The 27791-nt window shown below is 38.6% G+C and overlaps 1 protein-coding gene across 2 annotated transcripts in view; it reads left to right on the top strand.

Annotated features, from left to right (window-relative positions):
• CRYBG1 (crystallin beta-gamma domain containing 1) overlaps positions 1-27791 on the top strand; it is a 129869-nt gene that overhangs the window by 33134 nt on the left and 68944 nt on the right. For both annotated transcript variants that reach the window (XM_060753110.2, XM_060753111.2), the window contains exon 2: positions 25814-25952. In XM_060753110.2, coding sequence (XP_060609093.2) covers positions 25814-25952 — 139 coding nt within the window. The remainder of the gene's footprint in view (positions 1-25813; positions 25953-27791) is intronic.

Genomic DNA, 27791 nt, shown 5'->3' with positions numbered 1-27791 from the left:
ATGTGTGGTTCCATGGGAGAAGGAGATATATGCAGTTCTAAAACTTATTAAACCTATAGAAACACAAACACACACAATCACTCTATCTCTGTCCTTCTTGGTGAGATAAGATATACAATGATAGTGCTGCTTTGGAGTGTCACATTAGAAAAATATGGTTAGATCTGTGCAAGAGTTATACACAGCAGCTTTAGAGTGTGAAACAGCAGTTACAACATCTCTTGTGAATACAAAATAGTTGCAAACTTTGTCACAAATGTTTGGGAAGTATAGTACAGTGTAATGACAAAAGAACATTTATGGGCATAGTCCTCTGAATGTAGGTGGAGGTTTATGTTATTTTAATTTTGAAAGATGGAAATGAGTCTAATTGTTTTGTTGCCTGAAGTTGTCAGACGAGTTCCTTTTTCACTCAACTCTTTTGCTTTGTTTGTTCCTTCTTCTCCCATATCTGCATTGCATATCTCTGTGAAAGATTTGCTGCCTTACCTCTCAGCTGACTGTTCAAGTGCTGAACCCCTGAGCAGTGCAGATTTGATTTCAAAGATAAATGATCTTTGATATGTACATCAAATCCATGCAGGAGACTTCCTTCTTTATTGACTAGAAGGAGAAGATTTTCTCTATCAATTATTCTTCTATCTGATGAAATAATATATATTATAGGGCAAATGTAATGGTGTGACCTCTCTGGTTGATCCCAAGCCTTCTTTACAAGTTAATACTTCCCTGGTTTATGAAGGGAGATATATCTATAACCTTGAATCCTGACTGGTTCCCTTCCCCTGTGCTATACCTCTCTAGTTCCATCCTGCTTAATCCGATGCTATGGATGCCTGACTCTCTACAACTATACTTAGGAAAGGCTTCTAGACTTTAAAAAAAAATCTTTGGAGAAATAACATTTGCAATGTCTTTAGTTCTACTGCATAAATTCCAATCTTCAACAATGATGGGGTTGACACCTTATTCATGATGTTTATGTTTTTAAATACAGTAAGAACGGACTAGCAATTTGGTTGTTTGACATAGAGACCAAATTTCAAATCTCCACTCAAGCACAGAAACCACCTTGGACAAGTTATACTTTCTTAACCTCAGCAGAAGAAAGTGGAAAACACTTTCTGAGCAAATTATGCTAAGAATATAATAAAATAAGACATAGTCATACATTAGAGTCAACTTGAAAGTACACCATGACACAATAAACTATTGCTCTTCTCAGAATCGAAGTTTAGAAATAGGGGAAGAGATCCTGTTAAAGAATCAGAATGCTTCTATCAAAGTGATAGTTTTAGCCATCAGTAACTGCCATCTGATTTAAAAAAAAGGAAAATATGACAAAATGTAGCAGTTGCACCATGACTGTGTATATCAGGGTTCGAATTCCTACTCAGCCATGCGAACCCACTAAGTGACCTTAGGCAAATCACAGTCTCTCAGACTTAGCGGAAGGCAAAGGCAAACCCTCTGTGAGCAAGGTTGCAAAAAAAGCCCTGTAAGAAGTTTGCCTTAAGTTTGCCATAAGACAGAAATGACTTGAAGGGACACAACAATAGCTAAAAGAGCACACATTCAAAGTATTACAATACAGTTTGTTAAATAAATATCCTCTTTTGTATCTTGTGTATAGACAACTTTTCCATGTGCTGTATATGTTTCTCTTTGCAAAAAAAAGGGGGATTGCAACTTTTGTATTTACTAATTTGGACAAGCGTCCTCTTGACTCCAATAAAGTGAGTATATAGTTATATTGGACAGTGCCTCATGTGCCTTCAGGCAGAGACAATTTTTGAAATCCCACATAGAAAATAAGCACATCTAAATTCATGCAATTTTTGAAAAGTTGTTCTGAAACATTTCTGCAGTGCCATAATGTTGCATTTTAAAACATCTGACCAGTCCTGTTTTTATATTTGAATTCCTCCAAATGTACTATGGTAATTTCATGACTACCGTATATTCCGGCATATAAGACGACTGGGAATATAAGACGACCCCCAAATTTTCCAGTTAAAATATAGAGTTTGGGATATACTCGCCATATAAGACCACCCCTCTTCCAATGCACACCAAATAAAATTTTTTAAAAATCAGATTTGAATTCAATATGGTAATTTTAATTCAAATGTTTATGACATGCAGGTTCCTATGAGAGGGACATTGTACCTTACATTGGACATTATAGTTGCTCTTCCTCCCTTGAATTTCATTTACACTTTGGGTCCTTTACATCATTCTGGCAAGTATGAAAGCAGACTTTAAATGGTTCAGATTACATTTATGTTGCCATAGAAGCTTGCATGCAAATAGAAGTCAGGCTTTGTACTATGAGTACTGAGGTGAAGGCAAAGCATTTGTAAAATTTTTATCTATATGCAGTCTTTAAAAATCAGGACCTCCTATCAGAAGAGAGGGCCATATTGGACCCTCATCCTTCAGAAATGTAGCATTTGGCATGGCACATGTTTACTGGGTCACATCTTGACATGTCTTCATCCTTAAATCACCGTGACAGCTTGAATTGTTTTAGAGTTTCTCAAGAACACAGCCAGGTGATGTTTAATTGTTAGAAGGGGAAAAGAGATCAGAAAAGAAGAAGGGGGACCCTGGGTAAATAAGAGCTTTCAAGTTTGACTTCTGTCAAAAATAAATGCAAAGATACAGGATGGGGGACGTGGCTCGAGAGCAGTACATGTAAAAAAGATCTTGGGGTCCTTGTGGACAACAAGTTAAACATGAGCCAGCAATGTGATACAGCGGCAAAAAAAAAAAAAGCCAATGGGATGTTGGCCTGCATCAATAGGAGTCTAGTGTCTAGATGAAGGGAAGTCCTGCTCCCCATGCTCTATTCTGCCTTGGTTAGACCAATTGGTCCATTTCTGGGCACCACAGTTGAAGAGAGATATTGACAAGCTGGAATGTGTCCGGAGGAGGGTGACTAAAATGATCAAGGGTCTGGAGAACAAGCCCTATGAGGAGCAGCTTAAAGAGCTGTGCATATTTGGCTTGAAGAAGAGAAGGATGAGAGGAGACATGATGATGTCCATGTATAAATATGTGAGAGGAAGCCACAGGGAGGAGGGAGCAAGCTCTTTTTTGCTGCCCTGGAGACTAGGACGCAATGGAACAATGGCTTCAAACTACAAGAAAGGAGATTCCATCTGAACATGAGGAAGAACTTCCTGACTGTGAGAGCCGTTCAGCAGTGGAACTCTCTGCCCCGGAGTGTGGTGGAGGCTCCTTCTTTGGAAGCTTTTAAACAGAGGCTGGATGGCCATCTGTTGTTTGCAGAATAACAACCACAATTTTAGGCTGTAATTCTTTGGAGTTATTTAGCATTTTTGGTCTTTTGAATATCACCAAAAGTAAGCACTTTGAAATGTAATTGATGTACAGTACTGATGAATATCTCACAGTATTTTGCTTAGATGCTGTTATGCTGGTATTTTGTTTGGTCATGAACTATTTTTGATGTGTAATTTGCCATTTCTCTTATTGTGCTGTACTGGCATATGTCTTCCTTTTCTAGTAATGTCATCAGTAGTGGACTGGATGAGGGCAAACAAATTGAAATTTAATCCAGACAAGACAGAGGATCTCCTTGGTCAGTCGGAAGACAGACCAGGGAATAGGGATTCAGCCTGTGTTGGATGGGGTTACACGCCCCCTGAAGACACAGGTTTGTAGTTTGTGGGTCCTCCTGGACCCTGCATTGAACCTAGAGGCCCAGGTATCATTGGTGGCTGGGAGGGCTTTTGCACAATTAAAACTTGTGTGCCAACTGCACCCATTCATTGAGAAGCCAGATCTGGCCACAGTGATACATGCCTTAGTTACATCCCATCTGGATTACTGTAACGCGCTCTACATAGGGCTGCTTATGAAAAGTGTCCAGAAACTTCAGCTGGTCCAAAAAACTGCAGCCAGGTTGCTCACTAGGGCTGGCTACAGGGAGCGGACAACCCTCCTATAGCAGCAGCTTCACTGGCTGCCAGTGCTGGTTATGATGTTTAAAGCCCTAGCTAGATGGTTCAGGTCCAGGCTATTTGGCTGACCAAATCCTCTTATATGAACCTGCCCAGACTCTGAGATCTTCAGGAGAGGCCCTTCTCTTGGTCCCACCTCCATCTCAAGCTCAATTGATTGCAACGAGAGAGAGAGAGAGAGAGGGCCTTCTTGGTAGTTGCCCCTCGACTCTGGAACTCCCTGCCCAGGGAAGCCAGAATGGCCCCCTCCCTGCTGTTCTTCCATTTTATTAGTCTAAAACCATTTTATTCAGGTGGGCTTTTAAAGATGATGGTGTTCAAGATCAATTCAGGGGGTGCTGTCGTTAAAAACAAATTGAATTTGTTTCCATAGTTTTCAACTGGGAATTTTTAAATACTGCTTATATTTAATCCTGTTTTAATGTTTGTGTAGTTGTATATTTTAAATGGTTATGCTAATGCTTTATGTTAATGCACTTTCAGTCCCCTTCGGAAGAGTTAATAGTAATAATAGTAATAATAATAGTAACTACTCAAGAAGTCAGGCCCTAGTAAATTCCATATGTTCATATAACTGTAGCCAGGGAACTACTGCAAGGTCTTCTAGACTGGAGGTCTCTGTGTTTTGCTGGGCTCATAACGACAATATATAATGAAGAAATAATGTGCTGTTGCTTCCAACGCCTCCAAGAGAACTACCTGAAATCAGATTTTCAAGGTAAAGCAGTGTGGATGAGCCAGTGCCATATTGCTTCTGAGTGCAAATATCTCTGGAGCGTACAGTAAACATGAGGCCATCACTGTGCTGCACAGTCGAGTAAGGACTGACACAGCACCTGTGTTTTGCATAAAAATCGAGTTAATAAATTTTGATAATCCCATAGATGATTACTAGTGGTGAAGCTATCAGCATCACAACAAGAGGTGACTTTCCAGTGCAAAGTGTGTGGCCTTCTGACAGCTTTTCGCTGGTGTATGCAGATTAAGTAGCAGAACTGGAGAAGTCTCCAGACTGTTTACTGTTTGTCACCATCCTTAGCTGTTATCTGATGAAAGAACCTGCTTACAGTAGTATACCCAATATCCAAACTTGATGTGGTGATCATCACTATATTGACTTCAGTTATTTTCTGCAGTATAAAGCATAAAGAGGCATACGTGGTCTTTCCATCTATGCACAGAACAGGAGCCATATAGTTGGAGTTTTGGTGCATGACTATGCACTTTTAAAAACAAACAGCTGTCTTTAAAACTCAAGAGTCACCAAGCTGCCCATACTCACAATGAAAATAAGAGTGCAGTAGGTCCAAGTATTCAGGCCCCTGTTTACAAAAATGCATTCCTTTCCATTTATCTCTGAGATTCCAGGAGCATGTGTATTCACCTATTCATAGTATGATTTGTCAGGTCAGTGAAGTTACTTCAAGGCGCATCACCTTGATATGGTATTCTGAAATAGTTTATCACTGTATTTTCAGATTTGATTTTTAAAAAAAATCTGTGTTCTCTTTTGAAACTTAAAAATATTCAAGACAAGAAACTCAAGTGAATTAAAAAGGATTAACTTTAAAGGAGTAGTTTGCAGATCAAGATGAGAACATTCAAAAATAGGAAAAGAGGAATCTGTGTCTGTTCACACATAATGATAACACGTAAGGTTAAATGCTGACATTCTGTGCCTCTGTTTATTCATAATGATAATGCAGGTTGACTGGTTAGTCCTGGTTTACTGTGAACAAGTAGCATGTTGGTGCATGTAGTCCCTTGCTGTTCTGTGCGAGTAAATATTTAACATGGCAGCAGTCACTTATTGTGGCACCTTGTTTTACCTGATCACGTAAAAGGGAGTGGCAGATAACAATAATGTATTTATATCTTATTTGCCTCTCTTATGCATCGCAGCAGGAAACAATAGATTACAGTACAGTAACTTATAGACATAAATTAAAAACACAAACACCAACAAAAAATATAAAGTGTGTTAAAAAGCATGCCATCAGTTTTAAAAGAACAGATATTAAAAACAATCTTCATAAATAAAAACCCTCATAATTAAAAAAAAACCATCTGGATAGTCTTGTTAGAAGAGATTAGCCTTTAATGTTGTTTTAAATGTAGACAGTGTATCCAGCTGTCAAATCTCTTCCGGCAGATAATTCCACAATTTGGGAGTGGCTGATGAAAAAGTTCTCTGGTTAGTACTAACCAGCCTGGTCCTGTCTGACTGAAGTAAATGTCTAAGAAAATTTGAGTGTATGGGACAGATTATATGGGAGAAAACAATCTACTAAATCATATAGCACTTTAAAGGTCCCAGCAAACACTTTGTACTTTGCCTGGAAACTATTTGGTCACCGGTGGAATGGTTTTCATACAGGTGTAATATGATCTTGCCTAGATGCACCAATAACCAGTCTGGCTGCTGTGTTTCCAAACTTGATACGGGGGTTGCCCATTGTATAGTGTATTGAGAAGCCCAGCCTCGAGGTTTCCAAAGTATGCAGTACCATCTTTAAACCCTCCAGCTCTAGGAAGGAGCACACCTGTTGCATGTATCTGAGCTGCCATTTCAGCACTCCTAAGCTGCAAACACAGACTTTTGGGTGTGCATTACCCCAAACAGGTCTAGTTTGTTACATGTGTAGGTGCACATGTTTATGGCATGCATCATTTAAATACTGTGCTGTTCACCTGTCTTCAACCTGCATTAAGTGGTCAGTGTAGATGTGCCCATAGAGCAGGCATGGGCAATTTTCAACAGGTGTTTTGGACTCCAACTCCTACAATTTCTAACAGCCCATTGGAGAAGGGCAGAATAAATATTACCCCTAAGCAAAGTGAGGACTATTGTAAACTAGAATAATTCCTAATCTGTATTTCTACTCAACCGAGATTTTAAGATATGGATCAACATTCTTGCAAATAGGTTGAATAATGTTAATAAAAACACATCAAAGACCATATCAAATATGAACCTAATATTTAGCTAATATTCAAAATTTAAATATTTCGTATTAGGAATCAGGAAAAATGCATTTATATCTATATTTATTGATTTAGAATCTTTGCTAAGTTTTCTTTGAGTTTTCTTTGGCATTTTTGTTGAATTTTGGATTGACAACGATGTGTTAGATGAGTAAAATTGATATATTCTACATCAATTAATTTTTTCAAATTAAAACAAATATGTTAAAACTAAAAAGAGGCACATTCTACTATGATGACGACTACTATTATGTATGTTTATACCCTGTTTTTTCCCTCCACTCAAAGTGACTTACAGTAAAACCAATGTAATACAATTTAAAACCTAAAACTAAACAAACATTAAAATAGAATGAAATATTAACAATATTAAAAACAAACAGTTAAAATCCTTAAAACCAATTTAAAACCTATTAATAACCAAAACAACAGCAGTCCCTGGCTAGTTCTTTAAAATCTCCTTCTTTACAATCCTCTCTGAATAAAAACGTTTCCTGCTGCTGGATGGATAATAGGGATTGGGTAATTCTGGCTTCCCCTCTGGCTTTGAGGGGCAGCCACCAAGAAGGCTCTCCTCTCGTTCCCCCACCGAGATTTCTTGCAATAAATGTGGGCACAAGAGAAGGGCCTTTCCTAAAGATGTCAGGGCCTAGGCAGGTTTGTACAAGGAGATGTAATCAGCCAAATAGCCTGGACCTGACTTGTTTAGGGATTAAAAGTCATAATCAGCACACTGAATTGTCCCTGAAAACGAACTGACAGAGCAGCTGCAACAGGGAGGTTGTCCACTCCCTTTGGCCAGCTCCAGTGAGCAACATGACTGCAGCTTTTTGGACCAGCTACAGTTTCCAAGTACTTTCTACAATACTTTTTATCACATCTATTATTTATTTATTTATTTATTTAATTGTGTCAATTGCAGATGTTATTTGATCCAATGTTGAAATACCTGGATTAAAATGGGGGGGGGGGGTTGAGGGAGATCAATTTAAAATAAACTTACTGCTGTTATTAAGTTTTTGAGAAAGTAAAAGAAACATTTCAAAAGGTTATGATACCTCAGGATTTCTGCCAGATATCGAGACATAAAAGTGACAATGAAATCAAATGCTTAGGATTAAACACAACTCAGTGATATATGTCATTTTCAAGGAAGTATTGAAACTCTCAGAGGGGAATCTATGTTGATAATTTGTGAAATAGCAAAACACAAGTCAATCATAATGCATTATACCAGGAAAACATCTTAGAATTAATAAAATAGAACCATTAAAATTTATTTTATGAGAAGGATGTCCATAATGAAGATTAGTGGGTTACCAATATTGCTATATTTTAAAGTATTTAATCGCCTAGATAGGATGAGTCCACTCCAAATAGTATAATACACTACACTGGAATATATAGGTCACAAATTTGTTGGTTACAGCTATAAATGAGGTTAGCCCAAATACATTGGTCTGCATCCAGGCACTGATGAGACCTATTTCTGACCCGATTGTCATGAAGCCAAGACCCAGCTTCCAAACAGGAGGTTAATCCAAACAGCGAACAGTCCAAGTTCAAACTGAAGAAATCAGTTGAAGAGACACAAGCTTGAAGGAAATAACACAAGGTGAGCCAATAGTCCATTCCAAGATTCAAAAGCCATTTTCAGCAGACATTAGAGCAGTGGTTCTCAATCTTTTTTTGACCAGGGACCACTCTCCAACATTTGTACCAAAAGAGTTACAAATCAGTTTTGGTCAACTTTAGATTCAGTTTGGTTATTTGGGGGTGCTGATTCAGAAAACTTCATTTGATAGACCATATCAACTCTAGTTTCTGATACAGAACATATGCCATCCAGTAGTCACCATCTTTTCACCCACAGAAAACCATATTAATAAGCCCTGGCACTATAACAGGGTTTTGTGAGACTGGTTGCTCTTCTTGCAACGGTATAGTAATGTTGAGGCCACGGACCACAGGTTGGAAACCACTGCACAGAAGTCTATCATCAATCCAAAACCCAAATGCCAAAGTCCATGAGTTAGTACAAGGTTCACAAATCCCAAAATCACCAACAGTCCGAGGTCACAACTTTTAAATTATCTCTTTACCCTGTACAAATTAACTATGTAACATCAACTGAAGCATAGGTTTAAAAGGACTGTACTTGAAAATAATCGTTTGATAAAAGATTTGAAAAAAGAAATCAAAACCCTCTTGCAAAACAGGACTAAATGTCTAGCAATTATTAAAACAAAATCACATACTAATTTTCAATCTGACAAAAAATTAAATGGAATTCATGACCAGGTTTCTCAATCTTTATTGCTTTAGATTGCAGTGAAGAATCAGATACAAAGGATTTTGGAAACTGAAGAGTCTAAAAGTAGGAAATATTAACAGAATTTGTGAAATTATTATAATCAAAGTCTATATATCTATAGCCATAATAAAAGTGAAAATATGTATGTGTGTGTGGCTGGGGTGCCCACTTTCACAGACAGGCTCCCGCTTCCACAAACAGCTACAATCCTCACCCATAAGGAGCCACCAAAGACCCTCCCTCCAATGGCACTGCAGGTTATAGCGAGCACCACAAACATGTACAACCCCTGCTAGTGTCCTCCACACACACAAGAGTGCCCCACCACCCAATTGAAGGCTTTGATAATGAGAACAATACCATCCTAGGTTTTATGTGCTTCCTCTACCACAAACATTTCAGTGTATCTGACTCTCTCCATTGGTGGGGAATTTGCACGATCCCATCCGCTGCCTCTCCTTTCCTATTCTTTTCTGTGAGGCACGACAAACAGAGTGGAATTGATCAGCAACTGAACATAGTGAAGGGGGCTGGGGGACTGACTCAACATGATGGAAGTTGTAGTTCAACCTTTATCAAGACAGAGCTCTGTGACCCCTACTAACAATGGACCTGGACCACATTTGGCACACACAATCCCCATGGCCAACAAAAAATATTGGAGGTCTTTGGGGAGAATTGACCTTGATTTATAATAGTTGAAGTTCATGCACATCCAAAGAGCACTGTGAACACAAATAACAATGGACCTTGGCCAAATTTAGCATGCCTACCCAATATCCCCAAATTTGAATACTGGTAGGTTTTGGGGGGAATTGGACTTGATATTTGGGAGTTGTAGGCACTGGAATTTATAGTTCACCTGCAATCAAAGAACACTCTGAACCTCACCAACAATGGACCTGGACCTAACTTGGCACACAGAACCCTCATGACCAACGAAAAAATACTGGAGGACTTTGGGGGGAATTCACCTTGATTTGGGGAGTTATAGTTCACATTCACTTACATACAGGGAACTCTGTGAACCCCTAACAACGATGGAGTTGGATTACAGTTGGCATACATAACCCAGTACACACAAATTTGAGTACTGGAGAGGTTTGGGAGAGATTGACCTTGATTTTTGGGTGTTGTAGTTCACCTGCAACCAGAGAAACTGTGAACCCCACTGATGATGCACCTTGATCAAACTTGGCACACAGAATCACCATGACCAACTGAACATACTGGAGGAGGTGGGGAGGGGGGGGGACTGACTTTTCTTTCTGGGAGTTCACTTACATCCAGAGACACTGTAATTACCACTGATGATGGGACTAGACCAAACTTGGCACACAGAACCCCAATGACCAACGGAACCTATTGGAGGGGGTTGAGGGGACTGACCCACCAGGATAAGCGGTAGTTCATCCTTCAGCCAGAGACCACATGCCCCCACCGATGATGTATTTAGAGAGCAGACTTGCCCAACATGGCAAACTAAGTACTGATGGGGTTTGAGGGGATTAACCTGGCATGATGTGAGTTAGTTCATTCTCAACCTTATGCATTTTGTAAAATGAAAAAAGACTTTTTCAAATAACCCAGTCAACACTGTGTACCCAAACCAGTTTATAATAAATTCAAAAAATTCAAGCAAGAGATGTAACAATAATTCTTCCCCTTTGTAATTCATACAAGATAGATATTAAAATTTTACTTCCCTTTCCCCATATTGCAGAAGAAAAATATCAACCAGGGTCTAATAAACTGGTTCCCTGATGCAGCTGTTTTCATTAGTGGAACCAGAATTGGGTCTTGTGAAACTTGTCCAAAAGCTGGTAGTTTTACTGATTGCCTACAATGTAAAAAGTCAGCCTGGTTATTCTGCTGGTTTGTTATCTGTTTACATAAGCAGACATTTGGGGCAAAAAAGAATCCACTGTTTCTTAATTTTCTCTCCTTTGGTGTCGTATAATAGCCTTGTCAATCTAGCTTGCAGGCCTCAGGCAATGAAGCAATTCAAATAGTTTGTTTTTCATTCATCTTTATTTATGACCACTTTCTCAGCTGAATTTTCATTACTGGTGCTACAATTAGTCTTAACGGGACAAAAAAGAAAAAGAAAAGCATTAGATACCAAAGTCTTTGTCCCATATAATGTGGGCTCTTGGTATCTGCTGGGGTTTGGGTCCAGGCCCCTCCTCCATGGAAGCCAAAATCTGTGGATGCCCAAACCCAAGGGTCCTCAAACTAAGGCCCGAGGGCCGGATATGGCCCTCCAAGGCCATTTACCCGGCCCTCGCTCAGGGTCAACCTAAGTCTGAAATGACTTAAAAGCACACAACAACAACAATCCTTTCTCATCAGCCAAAAGCAGGCCCACACTTCCCACTGAAATACTAATACGTTTATATTTGTTATATACTACAAATAAGATATGTGCAGTGTGCATAGGAATTCATTCATGTTTTTTTCAAATTATAATCCGGCCCTCCACCAGTTTGAGAGACTGTGACCTGGCCCTCTGTTTAAACAGTTTGAGGATCCCTGCCCAAACCCATTATATATAGAATGGCACAGTAAAAGGGTGTCCCTTATATAAAATAGAAAAATCAAGGTTTGTTTTTTTTTCATTTTTAAGGAATATTTTCAAGCCAGATATGGAGGATCAACTGTATAACTTCCATCAGCTCTGTAGGGTGATAATCACAATTTAATTTTTGTTTGATAATTTAAAAAGCAGACTATTTCTAGTACATTATTTTTTCTGTTTAAAGTATGTATAAAATGGTTGTGGGATAAACTATTCTCCAGGCAGTATGTATGATTACTTGAAGCCACAAAATATAATAAGCAGTGATATAGCTGGAGATCAGTAATGAACACCTATTCTCACTGTACAGTCCAGTGGAGTTCTGAGATTTTGTGGACAGCCCACCCCCGATCCAGCTTCAAGTTGCATTATATGATCTGTGTAGGCACATCCTTGACCATCCTTAGAAGCCTCTGATGACTCCATCTTCCACAAATTCATCCAATAACATTGTAAGGCCATCCAAAAATATTGCCGCCCTGTGGCAGTGCATTCCATATTAACTAGATCCAAAGCGAAAAAATGTTTCTTTTTCTAACATCAGAATCTGTCATTTTGTTCCAGTGGATGGCCCTAGGTTCTAGTATAGGGAGAAAAGCTCCTGTCCGCTTTTTTCCACAACATACTTTATGATTTCTCTTTTTATATCTACTTTTCTTATCAAAACAGCTCTAGATGTTGTAAGAATTCCTCATTAGAATTTATACATTTCCTTGAACATTTTTGTTTTCATTTTCTGTACCCTTTCCAGTGCTACACTTTTCACTTGTCATCAGATCTGTTCATAGCATTCTAGGTGTGGTCATACCATAGATTTGTATAAAATACAGGTGGCAGTTTAATTTCCATATACTCCACCATTTAAGCATGTCCTTTTCTCATGTTAGCCTAGGCTGAAATCCAGAATACTCCAGAACAATAGATTGTATGATGGTTGCTGTGGTTATGTGGTTGCTCCGGCACAGAGTGTCTACACTACACTACAGCAAATTTTTAATACTAGGCTACTACACCTGGCCATGTAGGAGCCGAGGATGAAATGTTCTTCTTGGCTTGTGGCTCCATACTTCTCTGTATGCAGTTGCATGCGGCCACTTGTTATCAAAAATGGCTGTGTGTGTCAGTGTTGACACACGTGTCATAGGTTTGCCATCACAGGCCTAGGGCTACATTTGTCCATACCTCTACATCCTATCAGTCATGTGGCTAATTCTTCAAATATTTGGGTGTGCAGGATGGAGAGGGGAATATAAATGATTTCTGTTCATGTTATCTGTGAGTGAGTGAGAAACTTTCTGTTTCACAAGGAATTCTAACAAACATATATTTTATGAAAGATATTTAGAGAACAATGTAGTGATTGAAATGTAATCAATGAAAACTTGCAACTCAGCAGGCAATATTACATCTGATGAAAAGGAGAAACAGCTGTCATTAATAAATATAGATGCCCGTTTATGATGTCATATTTCTTGCAGTTTTGCTTTTATAAGATAAATGAATAATCAGATGCAGTCAAAAAAGAAACTTTTTTGACTGCAGCAGATATATAATAAAATATATATCTTGTCAGTATGTAATGTTTTCCAGTATGAAAATTGCTTATAGTTTAAACTGTATGGTTTCAATAATGCATGGGTTAAAATATAGAAATGTGTAGTATTGGTAGAGTGTTACTTTTGTAGTTTCCTATGTTGACCGGATAAAATTCTGATAAGAGAGGAATGTGCTTATTGCGATGTGCCTAGATGTGAGGGGACATGATTGAAGGTTGTTTTGTATATTTGTGTAAATAAAGCTAAAATGCCGCTTTTGGTAAAGGTGAATTAAGGAGTCTGGTGTTTTTACCACTTTGTGCCTTCAAGTAGAAACTTGGAAGGTCAAAGCAGCTAAGATTTAATAGAGGTGGCACTAGTAATGTATTGAATGTCATGACTTTAAAGCATATATTAAATTCTTCAGTCAGATTTTCTCCTTATGAATTAGGAGTGGTGTTTAAACTACGTATTCTAAATATTTGTTTTGAAATAGGTTAAAACTTTTCTTCCCTTTTTTTTCCAAGTAGCAAGTGTTATTCATGTGTGTGGCTTATTGTGATTCACTAATTCCAAAGTAGATGCCATTCAGGTTTTTGATCCTACTGCGTTAGTGCCTCCTTTGGGTAGGGCTGGTTTCATGACCAAATTGACTTTCACTATGATTAGAAAGTACTGATGAAAATATACTGGTTGATACTGAACCATACATTTGACTTTCTTACAAAATCACTTTATAATTTGGCTTATCAAAGACATTGTTTAGGGAACACCTTACTGGAAGAGCAGGCTCTTAGAATATTAGGTACCAAAAAGACAGATAAGCCAGTAGGCAGGCTAATGTGAAATGCTCACTCAGCATCTGCCCACACTCTGCGTTTTTGTAGTGTTTATCTACTTACTTTCATGAATGCTCATATTGTTTTTAGAGTTGTTTCTTTTCTGGCTGTTATATCAGCATTAGAGACTGTCCAGAAGAATAAGTTTTTTAAAGTAACTAGAACATTATAAATCATAGACTCCAGAGAAACATTCAATAACATTGGTGAACTATAAGTCAATGTAATGTTTGTATATATTTATGGCATTTAATGTTTGCCGTATATATATTGTGCTCCACCCTGAGTCCCCTGGGGGGTGAGAAGGGTGGAATACAAGTGTTTTAAATAAAAATTTAAAAATAAATAAAATTTAAAAATAAATAAATAACAATGAGTGTTATTTATTGTGATATAAAAGGAAGCAACTGATGCTTTTTCCAGACCAATGTGATTTATTAAAAATATGTGTAATGAAAATTAATTGTCATTATTAGAATATTTCATCCACACATGAAGGATGGTGTTAACCTTGGGGCAGGATGCAGTAGAATTTCTATAGGAAAATTGCAGTTTATAAAACACACACAATATAACTGGAAGCCATGTTGTCCTTTTGAAGGGCTATACAAATGTTATTTCAGTGGATATAATGGCAGAACATCTTGTCTCTTAAGAAAGGGTTTAAATAATATATCTGTTTGCCTCTAATGTACTACAAGGCATTTTAAACATTCATTAAGTGGTATGAAAAAAGAAGGGGAGTTGTGTCACTCGACACTAGTAATACTGCAGACAGTAGTCCCAGTTATACTTGCAAAACAACATTTCATATAGAACTGAATAGTCTCAGCTAAATTACTGTTTGGGAAAGCTTATCCCCAATGCCTTCACAGAGGGGACATGTTGTGCTGAGTCTCTGAACTGGCAGTGTTGCAAACAGGCTTGACATATGTATGAGTCCTATCATGCTTATGCCGCCGCAGGACTTTGGAATGAGATCCAATGCCATTCTCCTGCTGAAGTTTGAGTGAAGTCTTCTTATGACTTCAAATGTCTCTGGATTTCTAGTGATCCTGACAGGCCTATATAGAGGTTTGCAAAGTTGTGGTTAACCAGGTCATAATGAAGATTGTTCAGCTTTGCATTGTTATTCTTGGGCAGATTTTTTATGATGCTCTGTCATATCTAGCAGATACAGTAGGATAAAGACGACATTGGGCATGGATTAAAGTGTCTGTGTGGAGGGGAAACGGAGCCCCGGAGTTGACCGATAATTGGAGTAGTGAAGAAATGTGCAGTTCAGATGGATGCAAGTAGCTTCACCCCTGACAGCATTTTTACTTGTCCTATGGATTGGCTGATAACAGCAATCCTTGACAGATTCTATCCCCTGTTCAAGCAAGGATTTAAGCCTGTTGCTTAAATCCTTGCTTGAACATGTGTTGGTCTAAGAATCATGAGACCCAATGTCTATCTTATTTTTCTTCACATTGTCTCCCTAAGGAGAATAATATATGAATATAGCTGATTTGGATTTGTCATATTAAAGTTGTAATAATCTAATTTAATCCAGAATATGTGTTTGTGGTGCACAGAACTAGTTTTTTCAGAGTCATCATACTGAAGGCTTGGTGTTCAGGCAAGTGGGGTAGAGGTTGTAATTTATCTATACAATGTCAGGGGACATGACTTGTAGGTTTTAGACAGACTGTTAATAAGCCTTCCCAGTTATCCCCACTTGCAGCAGAATTGACTAAACAAACCATAAAACCTTATTTAACAAGTCATCTGGACAGTTGTGAAGCAAACTGGCTGAGAAACAACCCAGAGCAGGGAAAACACCCATGTTAAGAGCTCTGTGGTTTGTTTAGCTGATCCCACTGCAAGGAGGAGCAAACAGGCTGTATGTATTACTATTGTTTCCATAACTGATAAGCCAAGGTTCACACGGTTCCCTTTGTTTATTATGTCAAGCAATCATTGTCATGGTATTGTAGGATGAACTGATTGTATACAACTTTCAAACAAACATTAAGGCAAATTGTATCCCCAAATTGTTGTCCAATTAAAGTGTTTTACTTGTTGGAAGTAAGAAACCTCAGAGTTAAGTCCCAGATCTTTGGTTTCCACTAGGTGGCAAGATTTCATAGAAAGTTTAAAATATTTCCACCCATCTTTCATTCGTATTCTGACATACTGTGCTGATTATTCTACAAGCAAATAATGGCTCCATCTACACTAGCATATAATGCAGTTTGAACTGCAAAATATGGTCAGTGTAGACTCATATAATGCATATTGAACTGCATTGTATGAGTCTACATTGCCATATAATCCCATTCAATCTGCATTATAATGGCAGTGTGGATGGGCCCCCAGGCAAAATGATTGCTCTCTGTAGATCTGCAAACAAATGCTTACATTTAAAACCACCCATAAATATATTTTAGTCCTTTCCATAATCCAAATGCTACATAAAAATAAGTTTCTAGACGGATAGAAATAACTGGATAGACAGTATTTTCAATTATGTTTTCACCCTCTAAAATGAATATGTATATTTTCTCCCATATATCATTTTTTTGCCTTTATATTGAATTGTTTATTGGAAAATGAAGGAGAAACACCCAAAATCTATGTATTTGCAAAGACTGTGTGACCAAGTCTATCAGAATATTTATTTATCAAGGGCCACCAGGTTGTCCTGATACCTGGAATTGGAGATTCACTCAGATCAATAAACAATTAGTATGTAGTGAAGTTGGACGTTTAATTAAACTTGAGTAGCTGGCGAAGGCATTTATGAAAACATATTTTCCATGTTTATAGCTTTTCCACAACATTATGCCAATAGATCGTCCTCAGAACCTCAGTTTATGAATACTTTTAAACTTATGAATAGGACTTGGGCCATCTGCCGGGGGTGCTTTGATTGTGCTTTTCCTGCATTGCAGAGAGTTGGACTAGATGGTCTATGTTGTCTCTTCCAATTCTATGATTCCATGATTCTGTGATTCTAATCCTAATTACACAACCAAACCCTATTCCAAGTTAACTTTCAATCTGGTCTACCCAACCTTCTAACTTCTTTGTAATGTCTTCCCCAGGATACCATTTTTTCTTTAAAAAAACAAAACTCTGAAATGTCAGTTCTGAATATTAACATTTCATTTATTCGTTTAAAATAATTTTTATTGTGTAAAGGTGGTGTACAGAATGCAAAAGAAAGAGAAAAACATCAAATACACATAAAACAAATACATCTGTCCATCAGGACCCCCCCCCCCCCCCATCCACTCATGACTTTCAACACCACTTAGCGTGAAATTAATATCTTATTTAAAAAACCTACCCTTATCTTTATATTAATAAATTCCCCCTTGTGGCTACTTTAAAGTCTATAGTTGTCTTCCTTTCTAAATATTCAAATGCAAGCCTCCATTTTCTAGCAAAATCTTCATTATTTCCTCCCCTAAATACCATTGGAGAGCTGGACCTTTTGATTATAATCTGTTAATATTCTTCTCCAGTCCTTTATAAGTAACTTTTCCCCCTTCCATGATTTTGTTATTTTTTAATCTTGAAACAACAAAAATGTATTGTTAAAATTCTATGTCTTCTTTACTAATTCTTTCATAAAAATAAACCTAAGAGAAATTAACATTTTAATATGCCAAGCCAGTTTTGAATATCAACAGTATAAAAAATATCTACCATAATGCCCTTGATATCTGCTGGGGTTTAGTTCCAGGACCCCTTGTGGATTCTAAAACTGTGGGTGCTTAAGCCACATAATACCAAATGATGTGATAAATTTCTACCCCTTATATAAAATGGTAAAGGTTTGCTTTTCAAATTTTGAAAAATATGTGCAAGTTGTAGATCAGGGGTCCTCAAACTAAGGCCCGGGGGCCGGATACAGCCCTCCAACGTCATTTACCCGGCCCTCGCTCAGGGTCAACCTAAGTCTGAAACGACTTGAAAGCACACAACAACAACAATCCTATCTCATCAGCCAAAAGCAGGCCCACACTTCCCATTGAAATACTAATAAGTTTATATTTGCTAAAATTGTTCCTCATTTTAATTATTATATTATTTTAAGTGTTTTTTGCACTACAAATAAGATAGGAATTGATTCATGTTTTGTTTTTCAAATTATAATCTGGCCCTCCAACAGTTTGAGGGACTGTGGCCTGGCCCTCTGTTTAAAAAGTTTGAGGACCCCTGTTGTTGATGATTGAATCTATGGATGCAGAATCTGTGGCTCCCTTAAAAATCAGCCTAAGTAAAGTTTGAGCAAGAATAAGTTTTATCATTTGAAATATTTTTCTTATAGAAGAAACAAGCTATTTTGCCTCCACACTCTTCCTCTCAGCAACCCCAAATCTCCCATTCTCAGCTCCTACAAAACTATCAATTAAACTGCCAACTGCGTATTCATATTGTGGAGAGAACAGGATAGAGCCAGGAATGGAGAGAGCTCCAATAATCTTGAGATGCAGTTTCTGTATAGGTGTTTTCTTGGAAAACAAACTAAGAGATTTTTGGAGAAAGAGCTTACTGGTATTGCCAAACTCAGGAATGACTGGAGAAATGTCCTGGGTTGGGTAAGGATGCAGATGCTCCACCAGGGGGCACTCCAGGATGAGTTTTGCCACCAGAGATAGTACACACATAGCTGCAGGTAAGCTGGCCAAGACTGAGGCAAGTCTTTCCCAGCCCCAAACCATCCTGGGCAACTTGACAATTGAAAACACTGTAAACCACCTTGAAGTAAAAAGGAGCCTGCTATATTGTCTGGAGGTGACTTACAGAAAAGTGTTTATATCACTACAGTTTTAGGTCCTCCAGCTTCTTGCTGGAACTTCTTAGCAGATGGACTTAGCAGGATTGCACTGTTAGCAGATTAACCTGTTATAGTCTAATCGGAAAGCTGTGCCTGGTTAAGCAACTCTGTTTATTTATTGATCTATACACTAACAAAATGTATACAGCAAGTGCCTTCTTTCGTCAAGATGCCTGCTGTTATATGAATACTAGGCCTGTGCGATTGATGAAAAAGATGTTTCAATACTCATTACAAACTTACGGGGCACCAGCAAATCGTTTTTAAAGTGTTTCTAAAATATCATAAATGTACATTTGTTACTGTAACGAGAGTAACAAATTATTAGATACTATTTCATTAAGTAATTGCATGGGGTGAACTTCCAGGGCTTCTTTTCACTCACTTTAGAGCTATTGGGATGAAATTTGCTACAGTGGTAGAACATATTTACCACTATTACCCCCCCCCCCTTGCCAAGTTACAGAACATTTCACTCTATTGATTTTTGATTATTTTTAAAAGGCTTTTTTTGTTTTACAAAAAAGTACAAGAGCTATGTCCTTGAATTGCTCTATAATTACATAACATAACCAGGGTATAATTCTCTCCAACTTTGTGGCAATCAACACACACAAAACAGGCTGACAGTAGCCCTCGAAGATAGTGATACCATCAAAAAGACTTGTGACTGCCTCAAGCAACTTGCTGTGTGGGTTGTGGCAACCAATACACACAAAATAAGCTGGCAGTTCCTATAAGATACCTTCAAAATGCTGCAAAAATTATTAAAAACACAAAGCTTCAAGCTATCATCGACTTCTCTCTCTCCAGTGCTAGTATCCTAGTGCCTGCTTGCCTGCCTGCAAAGCTAACTACCAGTGTTGAGTTCTTTTAACTTTCCCTGCCTGATCACAAATGGAGGCTGTGACATGGTGCTCGGAAATTTAAAAAGCAGTGCTTGTGGCTCTGCCTCCTCCCCCCCCCTTCTTCAGTCTTGATTAGCTGAGAGGCATGGCAAGAAGTTTGGCTTTACATCCTGTTAGTGCTTGATTGCTCTGTGAATTAAAACTATGTTGCAGAGAGTTACAATGTTTACATAACTTACGAAAAAATACCAGATGAAAGTTTTTATTCTTAAATTTTTGGTGTGGGTGATGCCTACTTGTCAGATATTATGTTGTATGCACAGATCTAATTAATAAGATCCGAATTACGACAGAGAAATGAAATTTTGCACAGCTCTAATGCTTACATTTTCTTAAAAGAACGTTGCTTTTTAGAAGAGTTGTTTTTCTCGTATGCAAATGTATGTACATTTGTATGTACATTATTCAGTTCATTAACAGGTTTTTATTTTTAAGTGGCTCACAGACCTAATGTTTAACTAGGCTCATACATGCCAAGATGTCGCACATGCCTTCCTAAGAAACTAATTCTGTTAATGTGCCAATAAGAAGATCCTGCTCCTTCTATCTACCTATGTACAGTAGTTCTCTAACTGATGGAAATCAGAATCAAATGTTATTTGAAAATATGAGCAAATGCTGGCTAATATTACTTTTAGCTATCTGAGATCCAGACACCTCAGTGCAAAAGTGCAATACAAGTGCCTTTTCTTTATACTATGAAGAATCCGGGGCGGGGGGGGGGGGGACCCACAGCTGAGTGTCATGTTTTTTCTGATGACGCTGCATTCTAGACAGCTTGTTGGAGGCATGTATGTGGAGCTGTGTAGGTTTGGACAGACAACCTATACTTTACAGGACCCTGCAGCATGAGGTGGAGCAAGAAAGAATTCACATAGTCTCCTGAGATCTACCCCTTCCTATTATTTGCATGAAATACATGCTCTTGCAGAACAGAATGGGATTCTTAACTTCAATTTGTGCATATGTGGTATTATTAATTGTAAGCAAAATTTGGGCACAGTTTGGTGGCTCCCTACTTTTACACAAGAATTTAAGAATTTGATACAAACCAGCTGTTCTGTGTGAATGGAAGGACTCCTTTAATTCACAGGCATGAGTCAGATCGAATTGAGTTCTAGACCTCCACTATTGGAAGTGGGTCCCCAGATGTTTTGGCCTTCAACTCCCAGAAATCCTAACAGATGGTAAACTGGCTGGGATTTCTGGGAGTTGTAGGCCAAAACCCCTGGGGACCCACAGGTTAAGAGCCACTGCCTTAGACAGAAAGCTTGAAAAAATAGAGACAAAAAGGAATGCTATATAGGAAAAAACGTTAAAAGATTGTCTAGTCTATAGAAGATAATGTGAGAAACATTTTGCAATTGTCATGCTACATGTCAAACAGAGAATGGATTCTAGACAAGAGACATATAGTATATTTATTTCTCCGTTTACCTGAAGTGAATGCATGGCCTCACAAGACACACGAAGATTGGAAAAACTAAGGACCAGGAAAGCACATCTACTTTGCTCCCTGACTTTCCTTCTACGCTGCAGAGACACAGATACCATCCCACAATTTCTCGCAGCCAAAAGGACTTTCAAAACACCACAGGCTCACCAGATCTATGACCGCCTGGAATGCAACCTCTTATGAGAGGGAATTCACACCATCTGCAAAGAACTTGCAAACACAGACAAGGAACTGCTGCACCTCCATATCAACATCAGCCAGAAGATGAATTCCCAGGACAGGGACAAAATAGACAACATCACTTACAGGAAAATGGAGAAAAACATGGATGCCCACACCAACAGACAAAAACAAAAATTCCACAAACGCCAAAAACAACAGCCGAAAGCAGAACTGGATACATCACGGACCATCATCAACCTGACAGACAGACAACTCTCTGAGGACCAAGTATCCCTACTAGCAAAAGGAGGAAATTTTGCTGTAACCGCCACCAGGATCCCAGTAGAAAACATCATTGGCAATGTCGAATCAGCAATTTATCGCCTCCCCGAGGAAGAAGCAGAAGAAGTAAGAGCGGAAACAGCAAGGATCCTGAAAAAGGCAAAACTTTTCCCCAGTAACATTACAAGGAAGGAAAGACAGAGACCTCAGAGACCTCAGCTCAGATCCTGACATCATCATTCTCCCAGCAGACAAGGGGAATGCCACAGTAATCATGGATACAGAACAATACAAGGAAAAGATCAGAAAACTCCTAGATCCTACTATATACAGAAAGCTTAAACAAGACCCAACTTCCAAAATAACCAGGAAAACCAACACTCTGATTAAGAACTCCTCAATCAACTTTGACATACGACAACAGCTATGTAAATCGGAAGCCCTTCCACCTAGGCTTTATGGACTCCCAAAAATCCATAAGAACTCCACCCCACTCAGACCCATCGTGAGTGCCATTGGATCCCCAACGTACGACTTAGCATAATTTCTTGCTGCACAGTTACAAAGCCATATTGGGCTCACTACACACTACATCAAGGATTCAGCCCACTTCATAGAAAAAAATCAGCAATCTCAAGCTAAATACCAACGACAAACTGATCAGTTTTGTTGTGGTGTCTCTATTTACCATGGTCCCGGTAGCAGACCCCATTGCACTAATCAACCAGAGGTTCCCAGAAGATATCACAGCTCTGTTTCACCATTGCCTCACCACCAGCTACTTTCAGTGGGACAATGAATTCTACGAACAGAAAGATGGAGTAGCTAATTTCTACATGGAACATTTTGAAAAACAAGCTCTGGAAACAGCAACAAAAAAGCCTACTATATGGTTCAAATATGTGGATGACACTTTCACCATTTGGAGCCATGGAGAAGAAGAACTAAACAGATTCCTGGACCATCTTAACAGCATCCATCCAAACATCCAATTCACCATGGAAAAAGAAAATGAAGGAAGTCTGCCTTTTCTAGATGTCCTAGTCATCCGTAAACCAGATCAACAATTGGGTCACACCGTTTACAGAAAACCCACACACACAGATAGATATCTACATAAAAACTCCAACCACCACCCAAGTCAAAAAAGAAGCACCATTAAAGCCATGGCAGGCCGTGCAAAAAGAATCTGTGAACCTCACCTCCTTCCAGATGAACTGAATCACCTCAACTGGGCTCTACAGGCCAATGGATACTCCACCTCAGACATCAGAAGAGCTGCAAGACTGAGAACAAGCCATGAGAGTAAAGACGAAGATCCACCCAGAGGAAAAGTGTTCTTGCCATACATCAAGGGAACCACTGACCGCATAAGGAAGCTGATGAGGAAACACAACATACAAACTATCTACAGACCCACCAAGAAAATCCAACAAATGCTACATTCAGCAAAGGACAAGAGGGATCCTCTCGCTTCTGCAGGAGTCTACCGTATACCATGCAGCTGTGGACAAGTCTACATAGGGACCACCAAACACAGCGCCCAAACACAAATCAAGGAACATGAAAGGCACTGCAGACTGCTTCAACCAGAGAAGTCAGCCATAGCAGAGCACCTGATGAACCAACCTGGACACAGCATTTTATTTGAGAACACAGAAATGCTGGACCACTCCAACAACCACCATGTCAGACTACACAGAGAAGCCATTGAAATCCACATGCATGTGGACAATTTCAACAGAAAGGAGGAAACCATGAAAATGAACAAAATCTGGCTATCAGTATTAAAAAAAACTCTAAAATTAGAGCAGCACAACAACAGAGAGGAAACAAACAAGGACATCTAATTACCTCTCAACAAAAGATTGCTCCAGGCACTGCCAGGCAATCAAATGCTAATCAAGGTGATCAGTTGAAACATTCACACCTAGCTCCAGAAGATAAGAGTCCTTTGTCCCACCCTGGTCATTCCACAGATATATAAACCCTTTTCCCTAGTTCAAACAGACCTCACTACTTCTGAGGATGCTTGCCATAGATGCAGGCGAAACGTTAGGAGAAAATGCCTTTAGAACATGGCCATATAGCCCGAAAAAACCTACAACAACCCACTCACAGGAATAGTTTGATAATAAATAAATAATCACATTTTATATATAAAAGCATATAGAGAAATATAATAACATTTAAGGTTTCTATTTGGAGATTCCTAGCAAATTCCAAAGGCTTTTCAGTATGCTTTGCATTCAAATTTTATGTCTGCCTGCCTCTTTCATTTTATATTGTGCTTTTCTGATTGTATACCTAAGAAAAGGGCTTTCATTTCAATTGAATGGTGAACTACTTTGGAAGTATTATTGGCCGGAAGTGTGGTAAACCACTTTAAATCTCACAAGAATAGACTAATTAAAAACATTTGGGGAGAGTTTTTTTACCTCATAATAACAAGAGATATAGGTTCTCCAAAGGAGTAACTCCGTGACTACATATGACTTTGGGGAGATAAAGCAGAGTATAAATAATAAAAAGAACTGGTGGGATCATAAACCTGCAAAGGTCGTGGAAAATGAACGCACAAAAATACTGTGGGACTTTTGAATCCAAACTGACAAAGTTTTGGAACACAATACACCAGACCACAATTGTGGAAAAGAAAAAAGTTTGGATTATTGATGTCACTGTACCAAGTGATAGTCAAATTGACAAAAAAAAACAACAGGAAAAACACAGCCATTATCAAGACCTCAAAATTGAACTGCAAAGGCTCTGTCATAAACCAGTACAAGTGGTCCCAGTGGTAATCGGCACACTGGGTGCCGTGCCAAAAGATCTCAGCCAGCATTTGGAAACAATAAACACTAGCAAAACCATTTGCGGACGCCTTCCTCGTCACCAGGGATCGTCTGTTACAGAGCAATGGCGTCCACTCTGCTGCGCTTCTCCCTCCACAGACTTCCCCCTCCACACGGGATGGAGAAGCCTGTGGAGGGAGAAGCGCTCTCTGCTCTCCCGCGGAGAACAGAGAGCGAAGCAGAGCGGACGCCATTGCACTACAACAGAAAATCCCTGGTGACGAGGAAGGCGTCCGCAAATGGTGGAGGCGGCGCCAGGTGAGCGTGGCCAGGTTTCCGGGCCAGAGAAGCCAGCATCGCTTGGCCACGCCCACCTGGTGCCACCTCCACCATTTGCGGACGCCTTCCTCGTCACCAGGGATTTTCTGTTGTAGAGCAATAGCGTCCGCTCTGCTTCGCTCTCTGTTCTCTGCGAGAGAGCAGAGAGCGCTTCTCCATCCCGTGTGGAGGGAGAAGTCTGTGGAGGGAGAAGCGCAGCAGAGCGAACGCCATTGGCGGTGGCAAGGGGCTTTGTGCGAGGCCAGGACAGGCCGCGGGGGCCGGATAGATGCCCTTGGCGGGCCGCATGCGGCCCGCGAGCCGTAGTTTGGGGACCCCTGATCTAGAGAGTTAAATATTGAAAAAGAAGGATAAAACACTCATCAAAAGATGGAAAACACTTCTCAAAACAGGCCAGATGCCAGGTTCAACAAAACAATAATTCCTGAAGAATTATGGGAGAACTGAAAGACAACAAACTAGGTCTCAGTAGGATTAACTTAACAATGTCAATAACTTAAAGGTTAGTAACATTGTTTGTTTCCTGCATATGCATATCCATACTGTCTTAGACTCATTCTGCATGAAAACGATGGTTTCCATATAATAATGCTGTTTTGTCATTTATTTCAAGTATCAGCCACTTGATAAATGCCATCTGACATTCTGGGCCGTACAATTATTTCATTTCATTTTCTGAATTTTTGAAACAATAATCACTATGGTCTTTCTAACAGATTTTTATAAACATGACAGTACAGCTTCACCAACATTGTCTTGTGCTTATCATTTATAAAATACAAATTGTATTTGTTTTTCAGATACTTTGACATGCCTGATACAAAATTTGCTGCTCAAACGAATCAGCTGCCTCTAGTCTCTTTGAAAGAGTCGCAATTCGCTTATGCTATTCCAATGGTTTCCATAGCTTCATCTACGCTGCCAGCATCATTTAGAAAGGTAAGAGAAATCAGTAAATACTAGACAGACTGTCATTTTTTAAAATGGGAAAAATGCTGTTGAATATGTCTTTAATTCTGATAGTTTAGTATTTCTTCTAGTGCATTAGAAATAAGAAATGACTTTGGAAAGTTTTGATAAGAAAAAAATCCCTATCTCAGTCCAAAACATATGATAAAGTATAAAATATATGCTTTTTTCATGGTTCAGCTCCATGTAAAAGTACAACAATCTATGGAAAAGTACATTTTAGAAATAGGGAAATAAATTCTTTGGCTGCACTGTGTTTTTCCCCCCTTCTTTGAATGGATCTTGTCAATTGAAATAGGGGAACAAGAATGTAATTCAGTTTAGCATGCTATGAGCTACATTTGATTGTACTGTATGAAGATGTTCAACTTCTCCGGTCTAGTTATTCATCTTACTTGTTTAAGTATTGTGTCATGGTGGAAATCAGCATGAAAGGAGGGCACTTGTTATATCTATTCTTCTGTGAGAACTATTCTTAAGTGATTACCTTGCAAACAACATTATGCAATCCCTTTTCTGTCACAACTTATTTTAAAAGCATCAGGCTGGGTGCATAAACAAAGTTTCTCATAAACTACTATAGATCATAGACTATTTACTAAGCTGATCATTTTGCTGAAAGACTAACATGTAAATTTTAATAAATGAAAGAATAAATGCATGAGCACATGGTGCTTAAAATAAATAAATAAAATTGTAGTGGTGAAAGAAAGAGGAGATGAAAGAAACATCTCATAGGAAGCACATGAAAGGGTAAGACTGATCCCTGAATTCACGTTCCACTTAGCAGTATACACATTGGTCATATGTTTCTTTACTACTGAGGAACCTACACAGATCAGAAAAAATGTTTTTTATAACATATATGTCTTGACATGTAAATAAAACCTTAATTGAGCACTTTAAAAGTGTATGTGCAGGCTATGTTTGGTCTGTGTCCATGAAAGTGTATGGGCTTGGTTCCAGACACTAAATTAGTTCTCATGGAAATCAATAGTCTTAAGTAAGACAGTATACTCAAAAAGATCTTTATCACTTTCTAGATTAAATTCTGCATGTTGCAGGTAAGTGTTTTCAGAGTCATTTTTGCAGTAGTAGTTGTATTACTGAGAAATGCTGGACAAGGGTATTGTCGTCGATGAAACTCAGTGTAGATGGACATGCATGGCTGGATTTTACTACTTGAAGGTGTGACTGTTTGCCTTCTATTTTGAACCTCTCCTCCTTTTTGACTTTCCCTACAGTATACAGATTTTCATGACATATCTGTATTTAATGCTTTATACTGCTATACGGTATCACTAAAGGTGGTTATATATTTTGTAGCTACTGTATATCAATGAGCTAAGTTTCATTGATGGTTTATAGTGTCTTGTGTGTTAGATATGGATTTTGAACTTAGGGAACTTTTTATATGTTAGATTTGAACTTGATAAACTGCTCAGAGGTAATAGATTCCCAAGATAGGACAGGATTACAGAAAATAAAATGAGTCATTGGATTTTGTAGTGAGACACCTGAATGTGCTTTGAAAGAACTGACAAATATTCCTTACACAAATGGCTTATGTGATTGAGCTTTAATTGCAACTGGCATCTTATCAGGTAAGGATAGAAAAAGCTACTGTACTTTGTAAATTGAATACTTTTGCAGAATCAAACAAGATTGCCACAACAGGCCACTGCTTATCTTAAGTGGCATCAGGCATTCTCATTACTCAGCACATTAATGAATTACACTTTATCTCCTTGTGAAACTCTCCCTAATTCTTTAAGAGCTAAAGCTCTTGTTATGATTCAGAATGATTCA

Source organism: Anolis sagrei, chromosome 1 (assembly GCF_037176765.1).
Source record: "Anolis sagrei isolate rAnoSag1 chromosome 1, rAnoSag1.mat, whole genome shotgun sequence".
NCBI lineage: Eukaryota > Metazoa > Chordata > Lepidosauria > Squamata > Dactyloidae > Anolis > Anolis sagrei.
The sequence above is the reverse complement of the archived record's forward strand: the minus strand, read 5'-3'. Positions and strand labels throughout refer to the sequence as shown.